The sequence below is a fragment of the Tursiops truncatus genome, chromosome 2, assembly GCF_011762595.2.
Source record: "Tursiops truncatus isolate mTurTru1 chromosome 2, mTurTru1.mat.Y, whole genome shotgun sequence".
Lineage (NCBI taxonomy): Eukaryota > Metazoa > Chordata > Mammalia > Artiodactyla > Delphinidae > Tursiops > Tursiops truncatus.
This window is the reverse complement of record NC_047035.1, coordinates 28,312,651-28,335,804: the sequence shown is the minus strand read 5'-3', so window position 1 is coordinate 28,335,804 and position 23,154 is coordinate 28,312,651. Positions and strand designations below refer to the sequence as shown.

The 23,154-nt window shown below is 47.0% G+C and overlaps 2 protein-coding genes and 1 non-coding gene across 3 annotated transcripts; 2 read left to right on the top strand and 1 right to left on the bottom strand.

Annotated features, from left to right (window-relative positions):
* Positions 1–3,846: 3,846 nt before the first annotated feature.
* On the top strand, positions 3,847–3,953 carry LOC117311508 (U6 spliceosomal RNA). Its single transcript, XR_004525703.1, has one exon. It is a non-coding gene; the product is annotated as a U6 spliceosomal RNA (small nuclear RNA).
* Positions 3,954–5,878: 1,925 nt separating this feature from the next.
* On the bottom strand, positions 5,879–6,524 carry LOC101328229 (BOS complex subunit TMEM147). The gene is given in 3 exon segments (XM_019924274.1): positions 5,879–6,156; positions 6,159–6,482; positions 6,485–6,524. Coding segments are annotated over 3 exon segments (642 nt in total).
* Positions 6,525–20,361: 13,837 nt separating this feature from the next.
* VRTN (vertebrae development associated) lies at positions 20,362–22,503 on the top strand. The gene has a single exon (XM_004311512.3). It carries the CDS (start codon positions 20,362–20,364, stop codon positions 22,501–22,503), a length of 2,142 nt encoding a protein of 713 aa, XP_004311560.1.
* Positions 22,504–23,154: the final 651 nt, after the last annotated feature.

Below are 23,154 nucleotides of genomic sequence, written 5' to 3'. Positions count from 1 at the left end.
GGGCCACAGGTCCTCTAGGCCCTGGGACTCTCCTTATAGTTCCCTGGAGGTTGAGGGCAGTTGCCTGTGAAGCAGAGAGCCAGGGCAGCAGGAATACAGATGGGGCTCCGTGCTGGGTCCACATCCTAGAATCTAGGGCTGAAGGTGCAGGCCCTTTGTTCGGGACGATTTATTCCACCCGCCCAGCAGCAGCAGCCAGAATTTGCTTCCTGGTTCCTTGTAAGCCTGATTCCAGGCCCCACAGAGTGACTTCCTCGTAGGCTATGGGTCCCTATCTTTCTTGCATAGCTCCCTAATCCACTGATAAATCCAGCTACTATTTATTGAGCACCTACTGCGTGCCAGGGACAGTGCAAAATGCCTGACCTTCTGTTCCTTCATTTAATTCTCACAACAACGCCAGGTGAAATAAGTGTGGACCCTATTTTCCAGATGAGGAAAGAGGTTCAGACAAGAGAGGTGTGTCCCCCCCGGGCCTCCACGCAGTCAGCGGCCTATCAGTTGTCAGCAGTAGTGCCAGGATATGAACCCAGGTCTCCTCATACCCCCCACCTTGACTGTGAGTCTGAGGACCGACTGGGCAACTCCTTCCTCAAACTCTCTTGCACAATCCCTCAGTCCCTGCTGTTTACCTGTTTACCAGGTGGCTCTAAAATCGGACAGACCATCATCCTGATCTTTCCTGATCCTTAGGGCTGGCCCCACCTGGCCTCCCCTTGCCCTCCTAGGTAGCCTCCTATAGAAGCCCACATTTTGTTTCAAATAGTGGTTCAGTAGGACAGGCCAGGAAAAGGGACAGTTATTCCTCACGTCTGTGAAAAGCCCTGTGGAGATTCAGGTCTGGCTCAGATTTGCTGCTCCCTGACCCTCCTCCATCTCTTGCAGGCCCTGCCCTTGTGGACTGAGGCCAAGTTTCAGACAAAATGAGGGCCAGTTGATTCTAACTGGCATGTTCCACATCTTCTGATAGCCCCCCAAGGCGCCTCCAACTTCCTAGGATATGGGCCAACACATCAAAAGGCACCCTGCAGGGAGAGGAATGAAAACTCTGGAACCTGGCCACATCCTGCCTTAGAGAGAAAAGCTGAAATACAGCCACGGAGGTGATCATGGTTTCAGTCAACCCAGCCAGCCCTTGGCGTCCTCAAAGGGCCCAGCAGTCCCATCCCTTAAAGGGCTCAGAAGCCACTTTAGCCACAATAATTATATGCACTGCACGTACCCAGCAAGTGACAACACAAAGTGCTTCCTTCATTCATTTACCAAAACACAGAAATAAATACGTAAGTATCTAAATACTTCTCTACATATTACCTTCTTTGACTAAGCATTTCCACTTTGTGAATCTTACAGAAATGTTTGTACAATGTGTGCAAATGTGTCTTTTCACATTGTTTGTAACAGGGAAAAAGTGGAAACAACCTAAATGTCCAACTGCAAAGAGTTGATTAGATACATCATTGTACATCCCTACAATCAGATATTCTGCAGCTGCTAAAAGGTGTGAGCTAATTTTATATGTACCAACAAGGAATGTAATCCATGACATACTGTTGGGTGAAAAGAAGCAAGTAGCAGAACAATATATAAATGTCATTCCTTTTTGTTAAAAAAAATGTATTTATTAAGGTAGAAGGTAGATAGATAATTCTTTTAACCTGAGGATTTAGGACAGCGGTTGTTACCTTAACTGCACGTTGGAATACCCAGGAATTAAAAAGATCCAGAGGGGGCTTCCCTGGTGGCGCAGTGGTTGAGAGTCCGCCTGCCGATGCAGGGGACACGGGTTCGTGCCCCGGTCCGGGAAGATCCCACGTGCCGCGGAGCGGCTGGGCCCGTGAGCCATGGCTGCTGAGCCTGCGCGTCCGGAGCCTGTGCTCCGCAACGGGAGAGGCCACAACAGTGAGAGGCCCCCGTACCGCAAAAAAAAAAAAAAAAAAAAAAAGATCCAGAGGCCCAGGCCCACTCCAGACCATGTATCAATATATCACAATCTCTTGGGGTGGGTGGGTTGGTGGGAGGGAGTTTTTTAACTTCCCCAGGTGATCCCAATGAGCAGCCAACTTGGGAAACACTACCTTAAAAAAACAGAAGGAAGGAAAGGTTGACTCAGAAAGGAAAATCAAGTTGTAACCTCTTTACATGAAATCTAAACAGATATTACCTACTCTGCTCTTTCTGGGAAAAGAAAGGGGCTGGATCGCCTTGAATTATCACTAGCCTTCTGTAAGCACTGAGTTAGTTGAGTTTAGCTCTGAGCAATGCCAAACTTTTTGATGACACCTGTAGGGGTTCTAGAAGTTGACCACTTGACTTCAGGAGATGAAGTCTCCAAGGGCAGCAGGAAGGTTAAGAGCCCGCATTGCTGCACCTTCTGAAGGACGTGGGCCACCACCTCATTAGTAAATGGGAACACAAACGAAGCACTTTGCACAGCGCCTGACACAGTGGCGGTGCTTAACATGTGGTAGTTTATTTCTTTTCAGGAATGGAAAGAGCTCAGAGATAATCTTAGTGCCTGCTGAGTTCCAGGCACGTATATATGGTGTCCTATAATCCAAACAAGCCTGAGGCCAACATTCACATACCCATTTTACAGATGAGGAACCTGGGGCATACCAGGGTTGGCATCTTGTCAGAAACCAGAATTAAAAGCCAGTTCTGTCCAACTCTATATTTTGTACTTTGCTTACCACACTCTGTCCCTTCTTAGGGACCTTTTGGGCAGGGATTTAACTCTGATTAGGGCTCTCATTTTTAGACTCACTATTCATTTACCTTCAGAGGAAGGGAATGTGTGGCTGAAGTTACCTGGGATCACTCTGCTTAGAGATGATAGGACACCTTAAAAGACTGTGCCCAAAAGTGGTCTGGAAGGCCTGAAGTTGAAGCCACACCATGAAAGGAAAGGAAAGTTCTATCTCTGAGCCCAAAAGGAAACGTTATGGGCTTTGGGCATTTGTTCTGCACTGCAAATGGATGCAGGCAGAAGACCCCTCCAATCTCCCACCCCAAATTTTCCATTCCCTCCTCCCTCAAAGCAACTGCCTGAGCCTGGTTTTCACATCTGTGTTTCCTGGCCTGGCTGGCGAGTTTATCTTCGCACCTCAGAGGATTTGGTTCTGCTCCCGTTCGTTTTCACTTCCCTTGAAAAAAGGAGGTGCTCTTGGGCTTTGTCCTGTTGTCTCTTCCTCCTCCTTTTCACACCACTTGAATCAAGTACAGCAGTCAAAAACAGGGACTTATTGAGTATCCACCTTAACCAGCACTGTGGGTAGCACATCGGTCCTGGAGAGTCCGCCTTAGATCACCAGTACTTCCTCCACCTGTAATCTCTGCTCTATCATCTCTGTTTCCTGGGCCGTGCAACCCCCATGCCACCTCCTCTAGGAAGCTTTCACGGATCTCATCTACTCCGTGTCCTTACAGCACTTGCACACCTCTCCTGCACGGCTTTCCATATCCTGTACTTGGTTTATGGCTATTTGTATGTATGTCTTCCCCACTAGACTGAACATTTCCTTGAAGGCAGAAACAATCTTTTCTTTTTGGCCGAGCTGAGCAGTTTTTGCGATTTTAGTTCCCTGACTAGGGACCGAACCCGGGCCCTCGGCAGGGTGCGGAGTCCTAACCACTGGACCACCAGGGAATTCCCACAATCTTTTCTTTATCTTTGTATTCTTCAAGAACCTAACTCAGTGCCTGGCATATTAAGAAAAAAAAATTCATACGGTTGTTTTCTTAAACTCTTTCCAAAAAAGGATTTTAAGTACCTTACTGAAATACATAAAGAGTAGCAGAAATGGGACTGAAGAAAAGCAAGGGTAAAGAAATCATGGAATGAGAGTGCTCTCTTCGGCAGCACATATACTAAAATTGGAACGATACAGAGAAGATTAGCATGGCCCCTGCGCAAGGATGACACGCAAATTTGTGAAGTGTTCCATATTTTAAAGCAACTATATGCCAATAAAAATTTTTTAAAAAAGAAAGAAATCATGGAATGAGAGCCCATAATAACAACAAAAATATTTGAGTTCTTACTAATGCTGAGCACTGTTCTAATTGATTTACATGCATCACCTCATTTAATCTTTATAATAATCCTGGGAGGTTATAATTATTTTACATTTGAGGAAATGGAGGCACAGAGAGGTTAAGTCACTTGCCCAAGTTCACACAGTGGGATGTGAACACAGGCAATGTGGTTTCAGAAGCTGTGCTCAGGGGCTTCCCTGGTGGCACAGTGGTTGAGAATCTGCCTGCCGATGCAGGGGACACGGGTTCGTGTCCCGGTCCGGGAAGATCCCACATGCCGTGGAACAGCTAGGCCTGTGAGCCATGGCCGCTGAGCCTGCGCATCTGGTGCCTGTGCTCCACAACGGGAGAGGCCACAACAGAGGCCTGCGCACTGCAAAAAAAAAAAAAAAGCTGTGCTCATAACCACAGCCCTCAGGATACCAACCACAGACATTCTGTGTGTAGAGCTGGGTTATGAATCTGGCTCTGAGGTTTCTAGCAGTCAAAGCCAAGAAGAGAAGGCATTTAATGACAGGAGTGATTGTATTTATTAGAAACAATAAACCAAATCCTTGGGAGAAATGCAGCTTTTTGTAACCTTGAGTCTGAGAGAACTCATCAAGAAGACACTGCTTTTCAAACTTTATAAGTTAATCTTCCATGGGTAAAAATTGTTAAACTCCCCAATACAGGTATATTTGTTTATATTTATACATATGCACTGATGAACTAATATATTATGTGCATTGTAAAACACAAAAATAGAAATTGAAAAGAATGAGAGAAACTATAAAAACACATGGAAATTCTGCTGAGGACCATCTTGTACACTCCCTGGGCAGACACAGGCCCCTCCTGAGTTCCCTGGTACGGTAGGTGATTCTATGGGATGGATCCTGGCAATAGATAACAGTGGCTGACATCACCATTTCTTATAACAACCAAAGCACGACACAGAAAATGCATTTCAGCGACAGCAGTTCTAGAGGGACCAAAATAATGTTGTCCAAATGAGTACATCTCTGATTGGCTGGTTTGATCTAGTAATAGATATTTTATTTATTACATATATAAAACTAATATAATATATAACTTAATTATATATATATTATATATGTATAACTAATATCAATTGAGCCTTTTCTGTATGACAGTCATTGTACTAGATGCTTTACTCATGCTCCCCATTTAATCCTTATTGCAATCCTTTGAAGTAATTATCAGTATAATCACCATTTTACAGATGAGGAAACTGAGGCTCAGAGAGGTTAACTGGTTCATGGAGTAGAGCTGGGGTTTAGACTCATGTTTATTAGATTCTGAAGCCAACGTTCTTAATCACCTTCTCTACTCCACAGAAAATTTGAATATAGATGGTTTTAAACAGTAGTTTCCCCCTTTTACAAATCCTTTTTATTTACCAAAAGAATGCATTCTTGTGGTAAAAAATGCAAACAAAACTGAAGTGTGCAAGGTAAAAAGGCCACCTTTTCCCACAAACAAGCTCACCAGGGTTTCCCCTGTTAGTCTACTCTTTCTAAAGTCTTCTAGACTTCTTTCTACTCACTGAACATGTGTATATACATATCAATTTTTCAAAAGTAGGATCATAACATATATTTTACTTTGAACTCTCTCTTAAACGTGGCTATCTTTCCAGGGTGGTTCATGCAGATCTGTTCACATATTAGGAGCAGACAACACAATTGACTACTTACCCCTCTCTTCTTAAAATATTCTCTCTGGGTTTTTCTTTCTGCCTTTTTTTTTGGGGGGGGGGGGGAACTTTGCAAATACTGTTTACTTCACTGAAACCTGGAGATGGGGAGAAGGTATGTGAAAGTCTGGGACACCGAACCTAGGAGTGCATATTGACAAGGGCGACATACAGGGACAGGGTGCTGAGGGCCAGCAGTGCCGTCCAGCTGCCCAGGGAACAGAGGTGGACGAACATCTCCATGACAAAGGCCTTGTAGATGCTAAGGAACATCAGTAGAAGGACTGCTGGCTGGCAAGTGTGGTACAGGTCATAGCATGTGATCATCTACACCTGGGTTGATGTGACGACGTAATGGACCAGACAGATGTTGGAGTCAATGCTCATCTGGATGTATTTCCAGTCAAACTCAGTGCCTGAGCTCCAACCCAGAGGGGGATGTAGCAGGACATAATGAACTTGGCGGTGGCCCAGCCCAGGGTAGCAGCCATGATCTTGTATTCCCCCTTGCCGGCATTCTGGGACATGACAAGGTTTAGGCCTATCAGGTCTGCCACAACCACACTGGCCTTCATGAGCTCCACAATGAAGTCATAGATGCCGCCTTCCCCGCTGGGAAAGAAAGCGGCCAGGAACAGCATCTTGCACAGCTGCACGAACAGATAGGTGACCCCGGCCTGGACGCACTTCCAGAAGGCGCTGTACTCGGACAGGCTGCTGCACTTGTAGATGATGAAGTAGGGGAGAAGGCCAGGGCGAAGCAGTCCCCAAAGGGGAATAGTGTCATGGCGTCTGCTGCCCAGCCTGCTGGAGCGCACCTCTCTGCCTCGGAGGCCTGGCACCTGAGCCTGGGCCTGGCGCCCACCTTCCTTCTGCCTCTTTTTTCTTTTCCTCTGGGTGACTCTGAAGTTTAGTCCTTTTTCTTTCTCCCTTCTTTTCCTTCTTCTTCTATTCCCTTGCCTCTAGAGCTTATCCATCTATATGCTAACAACTCCCAGACTTACTTCACTCTTTACCTGGAACACTGCAATTTTCTCTATTTTCAATTTGCTTTGTTGTTAGTTTTAAGCCTATTGGAGGATGTATATTTGCATTTGCTTATACTTACAAAAAGATAGTCTGGAAGGAAGTTAATGAAAGGGGTTACCTGTGTGTGGTGGTGGGGAGTGGAGGGAATTGGGAATAAACTAACCAAGATCAAAGGCACCAGGCTTGAGATTACGAACAGAGTAATTGGGAGAACTTGGGTTTGGCCTGTGGTCTTGTCTCTCCTTTACGGATGAAATAGAGGTGACAGAAGAAATGTAATGAACTTGGTGGGGAGAGGACCACAAGGCCTTAAAACCTGGTCTGAGGCCTAGCTGTTCCAGTGGGGTACCTGTGCCTGTTTCCTTGGGACAGGGGAGGGGTAAATTATCCACAAGCCCTCTTCCCTGTCCAGGTGAATTCCCCAAGGGCACCTGCAAAGGCCCTGTAAATAAAGCAGGTGGCAATCTAATGACATAGCCCACCCTTTGCAAGCTCTCCTCCTGGCTAAGGATAGGGCGGCCTGCCCTCCGCCTAAATGGGAATGCTGCACGTGGTAAGTTTCCTTCCCCTTCGCTTCCATAAAGTGATCCTCCCATTAAACAAAAATAGATATTCAACCTTCCTATTATAAAACTTATCAAACACATCAAAACTGAGAGAATGGCATAATGAACCACCTTGAATGAATGGTAAAATGAACCCCTGATTCAATAATTATTGACATTTTGCCATATATGCTTTACCCTTTTCTTCCTTCCTTTCTTTCTTCCTTCCTTCCTTTCTTTCTTTCTTTCTCTTCCTTTTTTTAAAAATCAGGTAACAAAAGATCAGTGTTTAATGGCAAACAGTCGGCGGGGGGGCACTTTTTCTTCTTTTCCTGATTTTTTAAAAAAAATTTTTTTTATTTTTGCAGTACGTGGGCCTCTTACTGTTGTGGCCTCTCCCGTTGCGGAGCACAGGCTCCGGACACGCAGGCTCAGCGGCCATGGCTCACGGGCCCAGCCGCTCCGCGGCACGTGGGATCTTCCCAGACGGGGGTACGAACCTGTGTCCCCTGCATCGGCAGGCGGACTCTCAACCACTGCGCCACCAGGGAAGCCCTTTTCCTCTGATTTTTAAAGAGCAAATACGTAAAGTCCTACCATTTCAACCCTAAATTCTTACAAACATATCTGAAAATTTAGGACCTTTTCTTACTATTATCACCTCTAACAAATTTAACATTAATTCCTTAGAATATTATTAATTCCTTAGAATACGCTAATACCCAGTCTATATTCAAATTTACCACAAAATTAAATGACTTTAAAGCCATAAAGAATACCAGATCGGAGTTGCAAATGAAACCAGAGAAGCTAGCATCAGCCCAGCAGCCCCTCAGCACAGGTCTCTGAGAAGTTTCAGTGTCCAGGAGTGAGGGGCATTCCTTGGGAAAAGCAAGTGATAGTAGCTCTTATTGAGCACTTACTGTGGACCCCCCTGTGCTATGGCTTCTGACTGGAAGAGATGACATTAGCTCTGTGTGTCTTCATAGTACCGAACATAATGCCTACATAGAGTAGACACTCAACTAATTGAGATGTGAATTGATCATCATACCTCCCTGGTGTTAAGTGTTTCTTTGCAGCAAAGGAGTGACTTCACTGTTTAATTCAATCATTCGAATAAAGTGGATATTATTATCCCTATTTTAAAGAGGAGGAAACTGAGGGTCAGACTTGTCTAAGTTCCCTAAACTAGAAAGTGGAGGAGCTGAGCTTCAACTCAGGTTAGTCTGACTCAGAGTCTGAGTGGTCATCTGTCTTGGTAATCGCCAAGGGACTCTGATAGGGGTAGTAAAGGCCTGAGTCTGGGGTAGAGTCCTGGGCAAAGAGAGGGTAAAAGGGCACGGGGGGGTGGGGGGGCGGGCAGGGAAGAAGAGAAAGGAACAAAGAAAGGAAGCCAGGAGATTATGATGTCATGGAATTAAAACTAGCAGCCATTGGATAAAGAGCCATGGTATACAGTGAACACAGGTATTTGTTCTGCTGTGGAATGAATGAGAAGCTTTTGAACCTCAACCCTCAAACTCCTGAGTCAGGTCCATGGACATCATTATGTACTCAGAGCTAGCCCAGGATCTGGCCCATACTAGGAGCTCAAATATCTGTTGAATGAATGACAGTGCATGAGTGAATGTGTGAGTAAATGAATAACTGAATAAATGATGGACTAATATGTAAATTATTTAATAAGGCATTGCGTGGCTGCATTAATTGAATGACAAATGGATGAATTCTTTAAATATCTATAGAAGGAGAATGAAGTGGGAAGACAACTAAATCTAACAGCAGCATAATGTCCAGAGCATTTTATCATGAGACCTGTGCTAAGAACTTCATAAGTAGTTTTTCATTTAATTCTCAGAGCAAACTCTCCGGTACTATTATCATTCTTTAAGTGAGGAATTAGGTCTGGAGATGTGAGAAAACTTGTTCAAGGGCACATAGGCACAGAGCTGGAATTTTAATCCTGCCATTACGCTCCAAAGCTCAGGCTTTTCACTAGACAGTCAGTGTTCAATCAATATTACTTCACTCAATACCGGACTTGTTTTTTGTAGCTGATCCAAATACAGGTGAACCACCACTTATACAACCCCTGGAAAGCTGTAAATTTAAACACAGTTAATTACTTATCTCAGCTCATTATGTAAAGGAAGCTGTCCTATTGTATGCCCCTTTATAAGTGAAGGATTACCCGGAACTCATCTGCTTCCTAAATCTGAATTTTGTTCAAAGCAAGGTATATATTAACTAAAGATATCTACTTGTAGGAATTGGTTTAATTATTGCTGGGAATCTGGGATTTTTGGTGTTTGGACAGCTTATGACGAGGCCCTTAATTTTGTGATACCTCATCTTAATGGTTTAAATAAAGGTAGATTAAAATGTACCAAATCCAGAATCCATTAAAGACAAGTTATGTTCAATATATGTAAAAATAAGCAGATTTCTTCATGATAAAAAAAACCACCGTAAGCCAAGTCCAATTATAAACCACAAACTCAGAAAAAAATATTTCTAGTTCCTGTCGTAGACCAAGGGCTGTCTTCATATAAAACTCTCTTTAATCAATAAGAAAAGGTCTATAACCAAATGGCAAAATGGGGCAAAGGATATTCACAGGAAAGGAAATATAAATGGCTCTTAAATGGATGAAAAATGCTCTTTTACTCATAATGAAAATTGTAAATTAAAACCACACTGAGAGACTAAGTTTTCACCTATTAGATTGGCAAAGATAAAAGAAAAAATGTGGTGACACACTATGCTGGCTTAGGGGTAGGAAAACTACACTCATACTTTGTTTTGGGGGGAATAAACTGGTACAACTTCTACGAAGAGAAACTTGGCAAAATCTATCTAAATTACTATATGCATACACTTTGAAGGTATAGTTACACCTACACATGTGCAAAATTATGTATGTGCAAGGTTACCAATTGTAGCATGGTTTAAGAGCAAAAGAAGGAAATGACCTTAAGGTTCACCAATAGAGGACTGGATAGGGACTTCCCTGGTGGTGCAGTGGTTAGGAGTCTGCCTGCCAATGGAGGAGACGTGGGTTCGATCCCTGGTCCGGGAAGATCCCACATGCCGCAGAGCAAATAAGCCCTTGCGCCACAACTACTGAAGCCTGTGTGCCTAGAGCCCATGCTCCACAACAAGAGAAGACACCGCAATGAGAAGCCCACCCACGCACTGCTACAAAGAGTAGCCCCTGACCGCCACAACTAGAGAAAGCCCACGTGCAGCAACGAAGACCCAATGCAACCAAAAATAAATAAATAAACATATTTTAAAAAAGCAAGGTACATAAAAGTAGTATATTACATTTATGCTTTAAAGAAAGGACAAAAGTGCTCTCTGAGAGATTTGTTTCTTTATACATAACAGATCTCTGGCATGATACCTTAGAAACGATGTTGGTTGCTTTTTTTCCCCTTAATACATCTTTATTGGAGTATAATTGCTTCACAATACTGTGTTAGTTTCTGTTGCACAACATAGCGAATCAGACATACACATGTCCCCATATCCCTTCCATCTTTTTAAAATTTATTTATTTTATTTATTTATTTTTGGCTGCATTGGGTCTTCATTGCTGTGTGTGGGCTTTCTCTAGTCACTGAGAGCGGAGGCTACTCTTCGTTGCGGTGCACAGGCTTCTCATTGCGGTGCCTTCTCTTGTTGCAGAACATGGGCTCTAGAGTGCAGGCTCAGTAGTTGTAGCAAATGGGCTCAGTAGTTGTGGTGTACGGTGTTAGTTGCTCTGCAGCATGTGGGCTCTTCCAGGACCAGGGCTCGAACCCATGTCCCCTGTATTGGCAGGAGGAGTCTTAACCAGTGTGCCACCAGGGAAGCCCTCCCCTCCCTCTTGAGCCTCCCTCCCACCCTCCCTATCCCACCTCTCTAGGTCATCGCAAAGCACTGAGCTGATCTCCCTGTGCTATGCTTCTGCTTCCCACCAGCCAACTACTTTACATTCGGTAGTGTATATACATCGATGCTACTCTCACTTTGCCCCAGCTTTGCCCTCCCACCCCATGTCATCACGTCCATTCTCTATGTCTACCTCTTTATTCCTGCCCTGCAACTAGATTCATCAGTATCTTCTTCTTTTTTTTAAGATTCCATATATATGCGTTAGCATATGGTATTTGTTTTTCTCTTTCTGACTTACTTCACTCTGTATGACAGACTCTAGGTCCATCCACCTCACTACAAATAATAACTCAATTTCATTTCTTTTTATGGCTGAGTAATATTGCATTGTATATATGTGCCACATCTTCTTTATCCATTCATCCGTTGATGGACATTTAGGTTGGTTCCATGTCCTGGCTATTGTAAATAGTGCTGCAATGAACATTGTGGTGCATGTCTCTTTTTGAATTATGATATTGGTTGCTTCTGAAAAGAGAAACTGTAGAAAGGGAACAGGGCTGAAATTTGAATCTTTAATACTTTAGTAAATTCCTGAACCAATATTTACAAGCATTTTGAATACTATACAGTGGTACTGTGGTCCCTCCCTACTTCAGCCCCCCCAACCCCATCCTAAGACCCCCAGTGGATGCCTGAAACCGTGGAGAGTACCGAACCCTATATATACTATGCTTTTCCCTATACTAACTAGTTGGGTAGCATCTACAGCGTGGATAGGCCGATGGGAGGGATGATTCACTCACATCCCAGGTGGGACAGAGCCGGGGGATGAGAGATTTCATCACGCTACTCAGAACAGCGAGCAATTTAAAACTCATGAATGTTTGCTTCTGGAATTTTTCATTTAATATTTTTCCACTGCAGTTGACCACAGGTAACTGAAACCAAGGAAAGCAAAACTGCAGATAAGGAAGGACTACTGTATTATTATTTAGATATCATTTATGTATAGAATACATAGGCACATATATGATATATATTAGTCAAAAGTAAAGTATTTAACACAGAATAAAAATATGCACAGAGAGACTAGAAAAATATACATGTGTATATGCACAGAAAAAGCTGAAAATATACAGAAAAAGAACTGGGCAGTAGTTTTAGGTCTCATAATGAGGAGAATGGGTTTGGGACTAAAAGGGAGGACTGGCTTAATTTACTCTATTTTTTACTCTGTACCGTTTGGGTCTTTTGTAAAGACAAAGTTTAACTTGTGTAGTCTAAGAAAAGAAACTAGATTAGAAAGAAATGTACCAAGATGTTCACAATAGCTGTCTTTAGATAATGAGATTACAGGTGATTTTTCCTGCTTACTACTTTACTTTTAAAATTCTCCCAATTATTCATTTTCCCAATTAGTCTATAAATAAGACTCTTACTTTGGTAATGGAAGCGCCAGCAAACCTTTTTATCACTAAGGTTTCTTTTTAAAAAATACTTTAAAAGATTCTATTAGCCTTTTAAAGAATTTTAAATTATCTTCATTGCCTTTATTAAATGATAGCAAGTAATACAGACTCCTTATAAAATGTCAAAAGACACAGAAAGCTATGTGGAAAGAAAAAGTTATCTCGTAATTCCATCTCCTTCTACAAAATCACCACTATTGCCTGAAACTGTTAAAATACTGCATTTATATTAAGAACTTAAAAATAATTTCAGATTCACTGGAGAGCCTGAGAACTGGAATATACTTGCTTTGGGCCAAGCAGTCCTAAATGCTTACGTTTATCTTACTGAATCCACCCAACAACTCTGGGGATAAACGAACTCTCTGGCGTAAATGTTAGGCCCCAGTAACCACTAAATCAGGGCTCTGAGGTTTAAACAATTTGCCTAAAGCCATACTCTAGTATGGGGCAGGGTTGGCATTCAAATCCAAGTCCAGGAGGCGTCTAAACCACTGCCTCAGGCGACTGCCATCATGGTGGGTGGGGCTGGTGTGCTTAAGATGCAGGGACTGGACTTGAGTTCACTTCTGGTGGCCCCCTCATCCAGCTTTCCTGAGGATGGATGTTTGATAAACGAGTTTTGACTTAGGTGATAAGTGTAGGGTTCATGATCGGCAGAGGAGAAGATGATTAGTGGAGCTGGGGCATAACCGACACTGGGGGGCATTTTACGGTGGTAGCGAGGGGTAAGGCGACTAAAGAGGAGAGGTGGGTGGAACTGAAGCCTGGGAGAAGCTGTTAGCCCCAGCACTCCAAAGGGTTAAGGCTGGGCAGGAAAGCCCCTGGGGGGAGCTACCACCAAAGGCTGCAATCTGGCAGCCCTCACCTCCCCCACCAGCGGGGAACTGGACGGGCGGATAGGACTAGTTCCTCCGGGATTATCTGAGGCCTCTGGGCTGAGGTGAGCTGCGGGGAGGGACAGAAGCCCCAGGTACCACATGTCCTTACCTTCCTGCTGGGCTCAGAAAACCAGGTGTCCTGGGATAGGTGCCCTGGTCCCAGACAGAAGCATCTTTGGCCCAGGCACACTTTGGGAGTGAGAGGTGTTGAGCCTCAAGCCTGGGGGATGCTCAGAGAAAGGTGGGGATGGAGGCCTTTCTGGAAGGGAAGGGGGCCTGCACCAAGGTGGGGGCAGTGAGTTCTCCAGCCTCCCTGTCTCTTGGGGGCCAGGGATGGGGGAGCTGCCTCAGGAAGAGATGCATCTTGGGGGTTCAGAGAGCCCCAAGTCCTCTAAACAATCCTCCAAGGCTAGTTTCCCGGCTCCAGCTTCGCTCTCGCCCCCCTCCCCCTCTTAGCCTTGCCACAGACTTTCCTTAGGTCTTTCTATCTAAACCTCCTCCCCTCCCTTTCCCCTCCCCCCAAATTCTTTGGAAATCTTTCGACTTTCTTTCAAGTTTTCCCTGGGCAGTTTGGGGTCCGTTTCAGAGCTAGGTCAGGGCGCTTTAACACCCACAGCTGGGTAGAGTGGACGAGACAATAGCTGCTATCACTTTACCATTGGAAGTGACCCCCGAATTTGCACTTCTTTCATCTTGGGACCAGAGCACTTGAGGGTGGGCGATTTCCTGGGGGGAGTGGCTTAAGCCGCTTCTCCAACGGCCAGTTGGCTGTAGACGGTCCATGCTCAATGGTCCACCACAGATATGAAACCAGTTCTGGAGTGAGAGTGGCGCTCAGCTGGGGACACTGCCCACAGGGTGACTTAAATGTCCCAAGCTGGAAGGTGGAGAGAGAAGCGGACGCCCCTTGGGCTCTGGGCCACCCTCGAGGTCAGTAAACTAGGAAGTTTCCTCAAAATTAGGAAGGGTGGGTGCCTCGAGCAGTTTGGAGACCCCAGGGGAACGAGGGGGTGGCCTTGGGACACTAAAGGGCTCAAGGGTCATAGAGTGACTCTGAAGATGCCGTGTGTGTATATGTGTGTGTGTGTGTGTGTGTGTGTGTGTGTGTGTTTGTGTGTGTGTGTGGAGAGGGGACGCATTGTTTCAAGTTCTCCTTCTCCCACCCCCACCTCCAGCCTCTTCCCCATCCCCACCCCCCGCTCGCCCGCCTATCTCCCCTCCCCACCCTACACAATGGTCTGGCCTTAGCCCCTCCCCAGGCTCCCGGTGTTTCCCCAGTTGGGTCCCTTGTCTCAGATACCCCCAGCCAGCCAGCTCTCTCCCCAGCTATCCAGGGCCTCCTGGCGGCTCGCTCCGCTTCCCCTCGTGGGCCTCGCTGCCCATTCTCCTTCCCTTCCAGGCGCGTGGTCCCCTAGAGCTACTCAGCTTGGGAACTACCGAGGCATGATTGACTGGGTGGCCTCAGGCCCACCCTGGTGCCCCCAGACCCTCCTGCTGCCCTTGGTTGGTGGGAGGTTCCTTGGGAAGTCACAGCCAAGGGACTTGCCTGCCACCAGCCAGGACCTGTGGCCGCCCACGCCCCGCGAGGCCTCCTGGCCACCGGGGAAGAAGCCAAGATGGCTGGCGCTCCCTGGAGCCAGGGGCGCAGCCTGGGCAGCTGGGCCGGCCAGAGAGGTGTGGAGCCAGGCCGGGTGAGATGCCAGCCATGCCTCCGCGGCCTTAGGCAGTCTTACTGAGGGCTGAGGCCAGTGTGGCCCTCCCTCACGCTTGTAGGGCCTGGCTGGCTATCGAGACTGCAGGGCCTGCTTTATGAGGGATGGGGAGAACACGGGGTCCTTGGTGAGCGAATGCGGAGCCCAGGATGAGCCTGGCAGGGAGGGTGTTTGTTCTAGAGGCCAGAGACCTACCAACACTGTCAGCAGATGCTTTGGCCCTTTCTTCCCTTGCCCTGCCCAGAGCGCTGGCTCACCCCTTTTAAAATGCGAGGGACAGAGGCCAGAGCTGGGCTCCGAGACCCCATCTGCTTGAACTAAGGAGACTGGGGGAGGAGGAAGCGGGCCTTGGTGAAGGTGAGGCTTTGAATTGCCTGCAGAGTTGCCCGTGTCCATTCATTCCTTCCTGGGCGCCAGAGCCCTTCTTAGGTGCCAAGATGTTGGCTGGATGCTGTCCTATTTCCTCCCTTCCAACCTCAAGCCGGGGAGCCTGTGTCGCCTTGAGGGGCCCTGCCTCCTCGGTTTCATGTTTTATCAGGTCTCTTGTAAGAGTGGTGGGGCCAGGGGAGGCCAGCGGGCAAGACCCCTAGATTAGCTCTCACTTTCTGCACCTTACTCCACGAATGCACCTGGTAATTGTCAGATCTGCTTTGCACTGCGTTTCCAGGGAGCCATCACCAGAAAGACTGTTGCACCTGAACCCCATCAACCAATTGTCTACTTAAGTATGATTAGCTTCCCCGTACGGCCTCTGGCCTTTCCCCGCTGCCCCATTCTCTCCTGGTCCAGACCCACCTGAGTTGACGCGAGGTGCAGAGCCTCTCCAGGGAGCTACTTTTTCTCAGCAAGCTTTTGAGGAAAAAAGAAGTAGGGTATTACCTACTCACATCTCCTCTTACCTCTTTGGGGAAGAGGAAGGAATGAGTTAGGGTGGGGTGGGGTGGGACTGGGATGGGAAGAGTAGGTAGGGTGGGACAGGGAAGGGGAGGGAGGAGGGTGGGGTTTATGCAGGAAGACGTGTGGTCTATCTGGACGTGTTGGCAGGTATCTGGATACTACAGCGGGAATTCAGGCAAGTCAACTTTACCTTTCTGGACCTCAATTTCCTTATCTGTAAAATGGCCAGCTTTGTCTCGAAGCCCCAAGAATCAATGTGTTTCTGCAGCCTTTGGATAATGAGCATTTTGGGCCCTGTATTTCCCTGTATGGTGGAATCACAGGGGTTAGGAGGGGAGCTCTGGAGTCAGATTGCTTAGGTTTTGTAGTTTTAATAGCTTGTGGTCTTGGGAATGTTATTTAACCCCCAAGCCTCCATTTCTCTATGTGTGAACTAGAAGTAGCTATCCTAGTGAAGGTGCAGGTGTGATGGAGTTGTAATTCATGTAGAAGGAAAGTGAGAACCACATATAAATATTACCTCTGAAAAGCCTGAAGTCCAAACGCTCACCCAATGCAAAGCCCACAGAAACCTGTAATCCTTTAAGGGAACATTGTGCCCTCCTCCTGGTGTGGAAGGGCAGGAAGAATCACCCACACAATTAATTATCCCCTCTTATTTTTTTTTTTTGAGATTTTGGTTGAATTACCTAAATGTACATAGTAAACAGTAGGTGAATGGTGGTTATTTTCATAATTTTGTTTGCGGAGTATCTAGCGGAGCAGAGCTCTCATTTATATGCGTCTGTATAGCAGCGTTTACAAGTGACATGCAAGAAAAACAAAACCCCTAGCATCTTTGTTGTCTGCCAGAATGAAAAAGCTCTTCTGTGTTTACAGTTTGCTCCTCAGAGCTCAATTTTTTTTCGCATATGGAAGTGCTCTCGGTGAAGTTTATCTCCTGAGTCCAAAAAACTAAGTTTTTAAAAAAGTAAATATGAAGTATATAAAAGATGAACAGATTAAAAGCCCAATTCCAGGGTCAGATAATGTGGGACAAATAGAAATCTGGTGAGAGGTTAGACCAGGTTTGTCACAATAAACACATAAAAAAAAAAATCTACAAGCAAGAAATTTTTATCCAAAGGTGATTCTGATAACCAGTTTTTAAAAAGCTTTCTTTTTTATGGTTACCAAGTAAGATTCTGTTGGTAAGCCTTTGGTTCTTTAAAAACTTTTTTTCAACTTTACTGAACCATAATTTACACCCAAATGCACCCCTTGTAAGTGCGCAAAACACTTTCCTTTTAGGTGTGCGGTTGGATGAGTTGACAAGTGTATACACCCAAACACAACTTTTAAACCTAGAGCTAATCTAAAGGAATCTATTAAAATCTGAGAACAAAGATCTGAGAAAGGGGAATGGTCTCCTTTTTAATTTAAAAACAGTGTCCACAAAGGAATATTACTCTGCTTTGCAACACAACACGGAAAACCTACCAGTAATTAGGATGATTAGTTTGAATTGAAAGGTGGCTGGCATTTTAAACTGGAGTAGATGAATCTCAGGCCCTAAAGAGCATCTGGTTTCAACTACTGGCTGCACCACTTATGAGGCCTGGGGCAAATTGGGCAAATGAGCCTAAATTTGATTGTCTCAGTTTTTTCACCTGTAAATTGGGGATAATGGTAGTACCCATCTTAAAGTTCCACTGCCAGGATTGGGAAAGTGCATGGCAAATAGTAAACCTTAGTTATTAGATCTATGTCAGCACAGTGGCTAGGCTGCTGCTACCTCTTTGGAGAGACTAACTTTATCCCAGGGCAGCAGTTCTCCAACGTTTTTGTCTCGGGACACGTGCATGCTCTTAAAAATTGAAGACCCTGAAGAGCTTTTGTTTATATAGGTTACATCTGTCAACATGTTACATTCAAAATTAAAATTTAGACATGTAGAAAAGATTTCTTTATTAAAAAAGAACAAACCTGTTAACATAGTAACAAATAATAGTTTTTATGAAAAATAACTTTTCCAGAACAAAAAAAATTTAGTGAGAACAGTGCATCTTTTAAATTTTTCAAATCTCTAATATCTGGTTATCAGAAGATAAGTAGATTCTTATCTGTCTCTATGTTCAATCTGTTGTGATACATTATTTTGGTAGAAGTACATGAAGAAAATCCAACTTCATCCGGACACATAAATGGACAGAGGAAGAGTATTTTTGTTTTTCCTTTGGCTTTGCCACCACGGGGCTTGCGGGATCTTAGTTCCCCAACCAGGGATCGATCCTGGGCCACGGCAGTGAAAGTGTGAAGTTCTAACCACTGGACTGCCAGAGAATTCCCAGAGGAAGTGTATTTTGGTAGCATTTTCAGTGGATATTCTTTGACAACTACACCGCAACTCGACAGGTGGTAGTTCCTCAAAGCTTAGTTATAATGCAGAATCTGAAATAATATCCAGGAACTTTTGCACCGTATTATATTAAAAATCCGTTGCTTTCTTTTATACTTTGAATGGATCTTTTCCCCGTGCCATCCCATTGGTTATTTGGGAAATACAGTTCATTGAGTGATGCAAATCTTCAAATGTTGAACATTCCATTATATAGTATAAAAAGTTACATGTCTTAGTGTCACCACTGGTCCCATCAGAAAAATCTTTAAGTATTGGGATGCTGTCAAGCTCACTGTAGTGGATACAAGTTTTCCAAAATTCTAATTTTCAAATGAAAGCTCAGAAATTTTCACTGGCCATAAATAGTAGTAGTTTTCCTTGAAGTGACAGCCTCACCTTATTCATTTTTGAGAAAATGTCTGTCAAATATATCCAAGTCTAAATGACTAATGCCACTCAATTTTTCTTTCAAGTAAAAGTGGTATTCCATGAAAAAGCGGCTAGTTCATCATGCAACCCAATTGTCACTCATTCATTATGCACCAGTGTGCAGCAGAAATCCTCTATGAGCACTCCCCATTTTGTCACTCCCAACATTGAAGCCATGTACTTAAGGGTTATGATTTTAAAAAATAATGACCTTTGTTGCTGTATCAAGGACATTTTGGAGTGATACTAGCTTTCTTTTTCCCAACTGTGGCTGCATCATGGGGTAGAACACAGTGATTTCTAGTTTAATTCATGCTGAGGTACTAGCTGTACTCCAATGTTAACGCGATGAAAAAGGCAAATCACATCTTAGTGTTGTTATCTTAGTATTATTATGAAAACAGTTTAACTTGCAGCCCCTCAGAAAGTCTCAGAGAACCCCAAGGGTCCATGACCGTACTTTTTTTTTTTTGACTGCGCCGCGTCTTCGTTGCTGCGCGCGGGCTTTCTCTTGTGGTGAGCGGGGGCTACTCTTCATTGCGGTGCCGGCTTCTCATTGCGGTGCCGGCTTCTCATTGCGGTGGCTTCTCTTGTTGCGGAGCACGGGCTCTAGGCACACGGGCTCAGTAGTTGTGGCTCGCGGGCTCTAGAGCGCAGGCTCAGTAGTTGTGGCGCACGGGCTTAGTTGCTCCGCGTAATGTGAAATATTCCAGGACCAGGGCTCGAACCCGTGTCCCCTGCATTGGCAGGCGGACTCTAAACCACAGCACCACCAGGGACGTCCCCATGGACCATACTTTGAGAATCACTGTTTTAGGAAAAAGGAGACCAATTTAGGCTATGTGTGATTGTCTGTCTTTAACAGGTGTAGAGGTACAGCTTTTATACCTGCACTATATAATACGTATAGTACTAGATAATACTCTAATATATAATAGCTAATGCTTCTTTAGTACTTTACTATGTGCCAGGCACTTTTCTAAGGATGAATATATATATATAAATATGTGTATGTGTGTATACACTTATATACACTTAGATGTCTCCGTCCTTTACTTTCATTGTCTCATTTATATCCGCAAGAGTCCTATAAGGTAGATACTTTTATTATTGTCCCCATTTTAACAGAAAAGGAACCAGAAACACAGAGAGGTTGAGTGACTTGCTCAAGCTAATATCAGAACCAGGATTCAAAGCCATTCTCTAAGGCCAAGCTCTTCCTTTGTACCACTGAGTAATTAAACAAACCCCAGGAGGCACGTAGCCATTACCTGCTGTGGGGGGATGGGAATAGATAGATCTTGAGGGAGGAGGCAGAGGAGTGGATAAGGCACCATTGCTAGGTATCATCTGGGTGCCTTGGCTGACCTCTGCCTTCTCTCCTTTGCCCTGGTAGGATGACATCCCGGGAGCAGCTGGTGCAGCAGGTGCTGCAGGAGCTGCAGGAGGCAGTGGAGTCCGAGGGCCTGGAGGGTCTCGTTGGTGCTGCTCTGGAGGCCAAGCAGGTCCTGTCTTCCTTCGCTCTCCCCACCGGCCGGGAGGGAGGCCCCGGCCCCCAGGTGCTGGAGGTGGACTCGGTGGCCCTGAGCCTGTACCCAGAGGATGCTCCCCGGAACATGTTGCCGCTGGTGTGCAAGGGCGAGGGCAGCCTGCTGTTCGAGGCGGCCAGCATGCTGCTGTGGGGCAACGCAGGCCTCAGCCTGGAGCTGCGGGCCCGCACGGTGGTGGAGATGCTGCTGCACCGGCACTACTACCTCCAGGGCATGATTGACTCCAAGGTGATGCTGCAGGCCGTGCGCTATTCCCTGTGCTCTGAGGAGTCCCCGGAGATGACCAGCCTGCCGTCCACCACGCTAGAGGCCATCTTTGATGCGGACGTCAAGGCCACCTGCTTTCCTAGCAGCTTCTCCAACGTGTGGCACTTGTACGCCCTCGCCTCCGTCCTTCAGCGCAACATCTACTCCATCTACCCCTTGCGCAACCTCAAGATCCGGCCATACTTTAACCGCGTCATCCGGCCCCGCCGCTGCGACCACATGCCCGCCACGCTGCACATCATGTGGGCCGGCCAGCCCCTCACCAGCCAGCTCTTCCGCCACCAGTACTTTGCCCCCGTGGTGGGGCTGGAGGAGGTGGAGGCTGAAAGTACCAGCCCCGGCCTGGCCCCGACTCCCACTGCCCTGGCCCCACTGCCCCCGCTCGCCAAGACCCTGGAGCTGCTCAACCGGGAACCTGGTCTCAGCTACTCCCACCTCGGTGAGCGCTACAGCATCACCAAGAGCACCTTCTACCGCTGGCGGCGGCAGTCCCAGGAGCACCGGCAGAAGGTGGCCACCCGCTTCTCGGCCAAGCACTTCCTGCAGGACAGCTTCCACCGCGGGGGTGTCGTGCCGCTGCAGCAGTTCCTCCAGAGGTTCCCCGAGATCTCCCGCTCCACCTATTATGCCTGGAAGCACGAGCTCTTGGGCTCTGGCGCCTGCCGGGCCCTGGGCCCCAAGGAGGAGCTGGCCATGGAGGAGCTGGAGAAGCTGCCGGAGCAGCAGGTTGCCAAGGGGCTGGGGTGCTCCTCGTCGGCCATGTCAAGCCCTGGAGTGGTCTTAATGCAGCGGGCCAAGTTGTACCTGGAGCACTGCATCTCCCTGAATACGCTGGTACCCTATCGCTGCTTCAAACGCAGGTTCCCCGGCATCTCCCGGTCCACCTACTACAATTGGCGCCGAAAGGCTCTCCGAAGAAACCCCAGCTTCAAGCCTGCACCAGCCCTCTCGGTAGCCGGGGCTTCCCAGCCAGCATCTGTTGGGGAAGAGGCCTTGCTCCCTTGGAAGGGTGAGGCAGGAGAAGGGGCAGGGAAAGCAACGGGTGGGGGGTCACCTGCCCCCCGGGAGTTCCTACCCCTGAGGATGCCCCTGTCCCGTTGGCAGAGGCGCCTGCGCAGGGCAGCCCGCAAGCAGGTGCTCAGTGGGCACCTCCCTTTCTGTCGCTTCCGCCTCCGCTACCCGAGCCTGTCTCCCTCCACCTTTTGGGTCTGGAAGAGTCTTGCCCGGGGCTGGCCCAGAAGTCTGTCCAAGCTCCAGATACAGGCCCCCAGCTTGGGCAAAGGGGGCATGAAGGAAGCGGAGGAGAAACGGGAGAAAGAAGCTGGTAGGAATGTGACAGCTGCCATGGCCCCACCTTCAGGGACCCTGCAGATGGCGGCTTCTCCAGGAGAGGATCCAGGGAAGGCCCTGGGAGGGCCTTCCAGAGAGGGGGCCCTGCAAGAGGGGGCCACGGCCCAGGGCCGGCCCCCCAGTGGGTCCCTGTCCAGCCACCCTGTGGTGGCAGCAGCGGCGGGTGGCAGGGACGGCCAGGTGCTGGTGATGGACGTGCTCGCCACCACGAAGTTCAAGGCCCAGGCCAAGCTGTTCCTGCAGAGGCGCTTCCAGTCCAAGAGCTTCCCCTCCTACAAGGAGTTCAGCGCCCTCTTCCCCCTCACCGCCCGCTCTACCTACTACATGTGGAAGCGCGCCCTCTACGACGGCCTCACCCTGGTGGATGGCTGACGGGGAGGTATGGAAGGGGCTGGGAGGAAGGAGGACCACTTTGGAGAAGGTCAGAGACCTGAGTTGCACCCCCCTGGCTTGGCCAGGATCCCTTTTGCTCTCACAGCATCGACCCTGAATCCAAGGGCAGCTTCGTGTTGTTTCCCAGCTCCAGGGCAGAGAGAGCCAGAGATCAGCCATCTTGGCCCCCTGCAGAGAGCTACAGGACCAGAGATAATTCTCTTCAATTGTTTACCATTCTTATTTTTATTATTGTGTCTTGGTTTTAGTCTTTTGATTCAAGTGCGTTGGCTGGGCCCCCTTGCTGGTGTTGGAAGCTGTATGTATGTGGGGACCCGAAGCGGGGTGGTTAGCTAAAGCTGCTTTCAGCTTTTCCCCGGGACAAAAGGAGTATTGCAGCATGGCCGTCTGTCCCATTGGGTAGAATATATGTCTTCAGTTCCTTTTGGGGGTTGGCACCCCCCTTACTCAAAGATGTTTCCCAGAGGAACATTAAGAGATCAGATGTGGAGCAGGTCATGGCTTCTGCCTGGTGGCCCTAAGGGAGAGGGTGCCAGGCTCAGTGTGAGCAGAAGCAGGGATGTAGGGAAAGAACCAAGTTGGCCTCTAGGGGAGCACTGAAGGCTGGCCTGTCCGTTGTGAGGCGTGTGG

What these genes read in the sequence shown, in the direction of transcription:
- VRTN (XM_004311512.3), top strand. Translation starts at nt 20,362, where the DNA reads ATGACATCCCGGGAGCAGCTGGTGCAGCAGGTGCTGCAGGAGCTGCAG.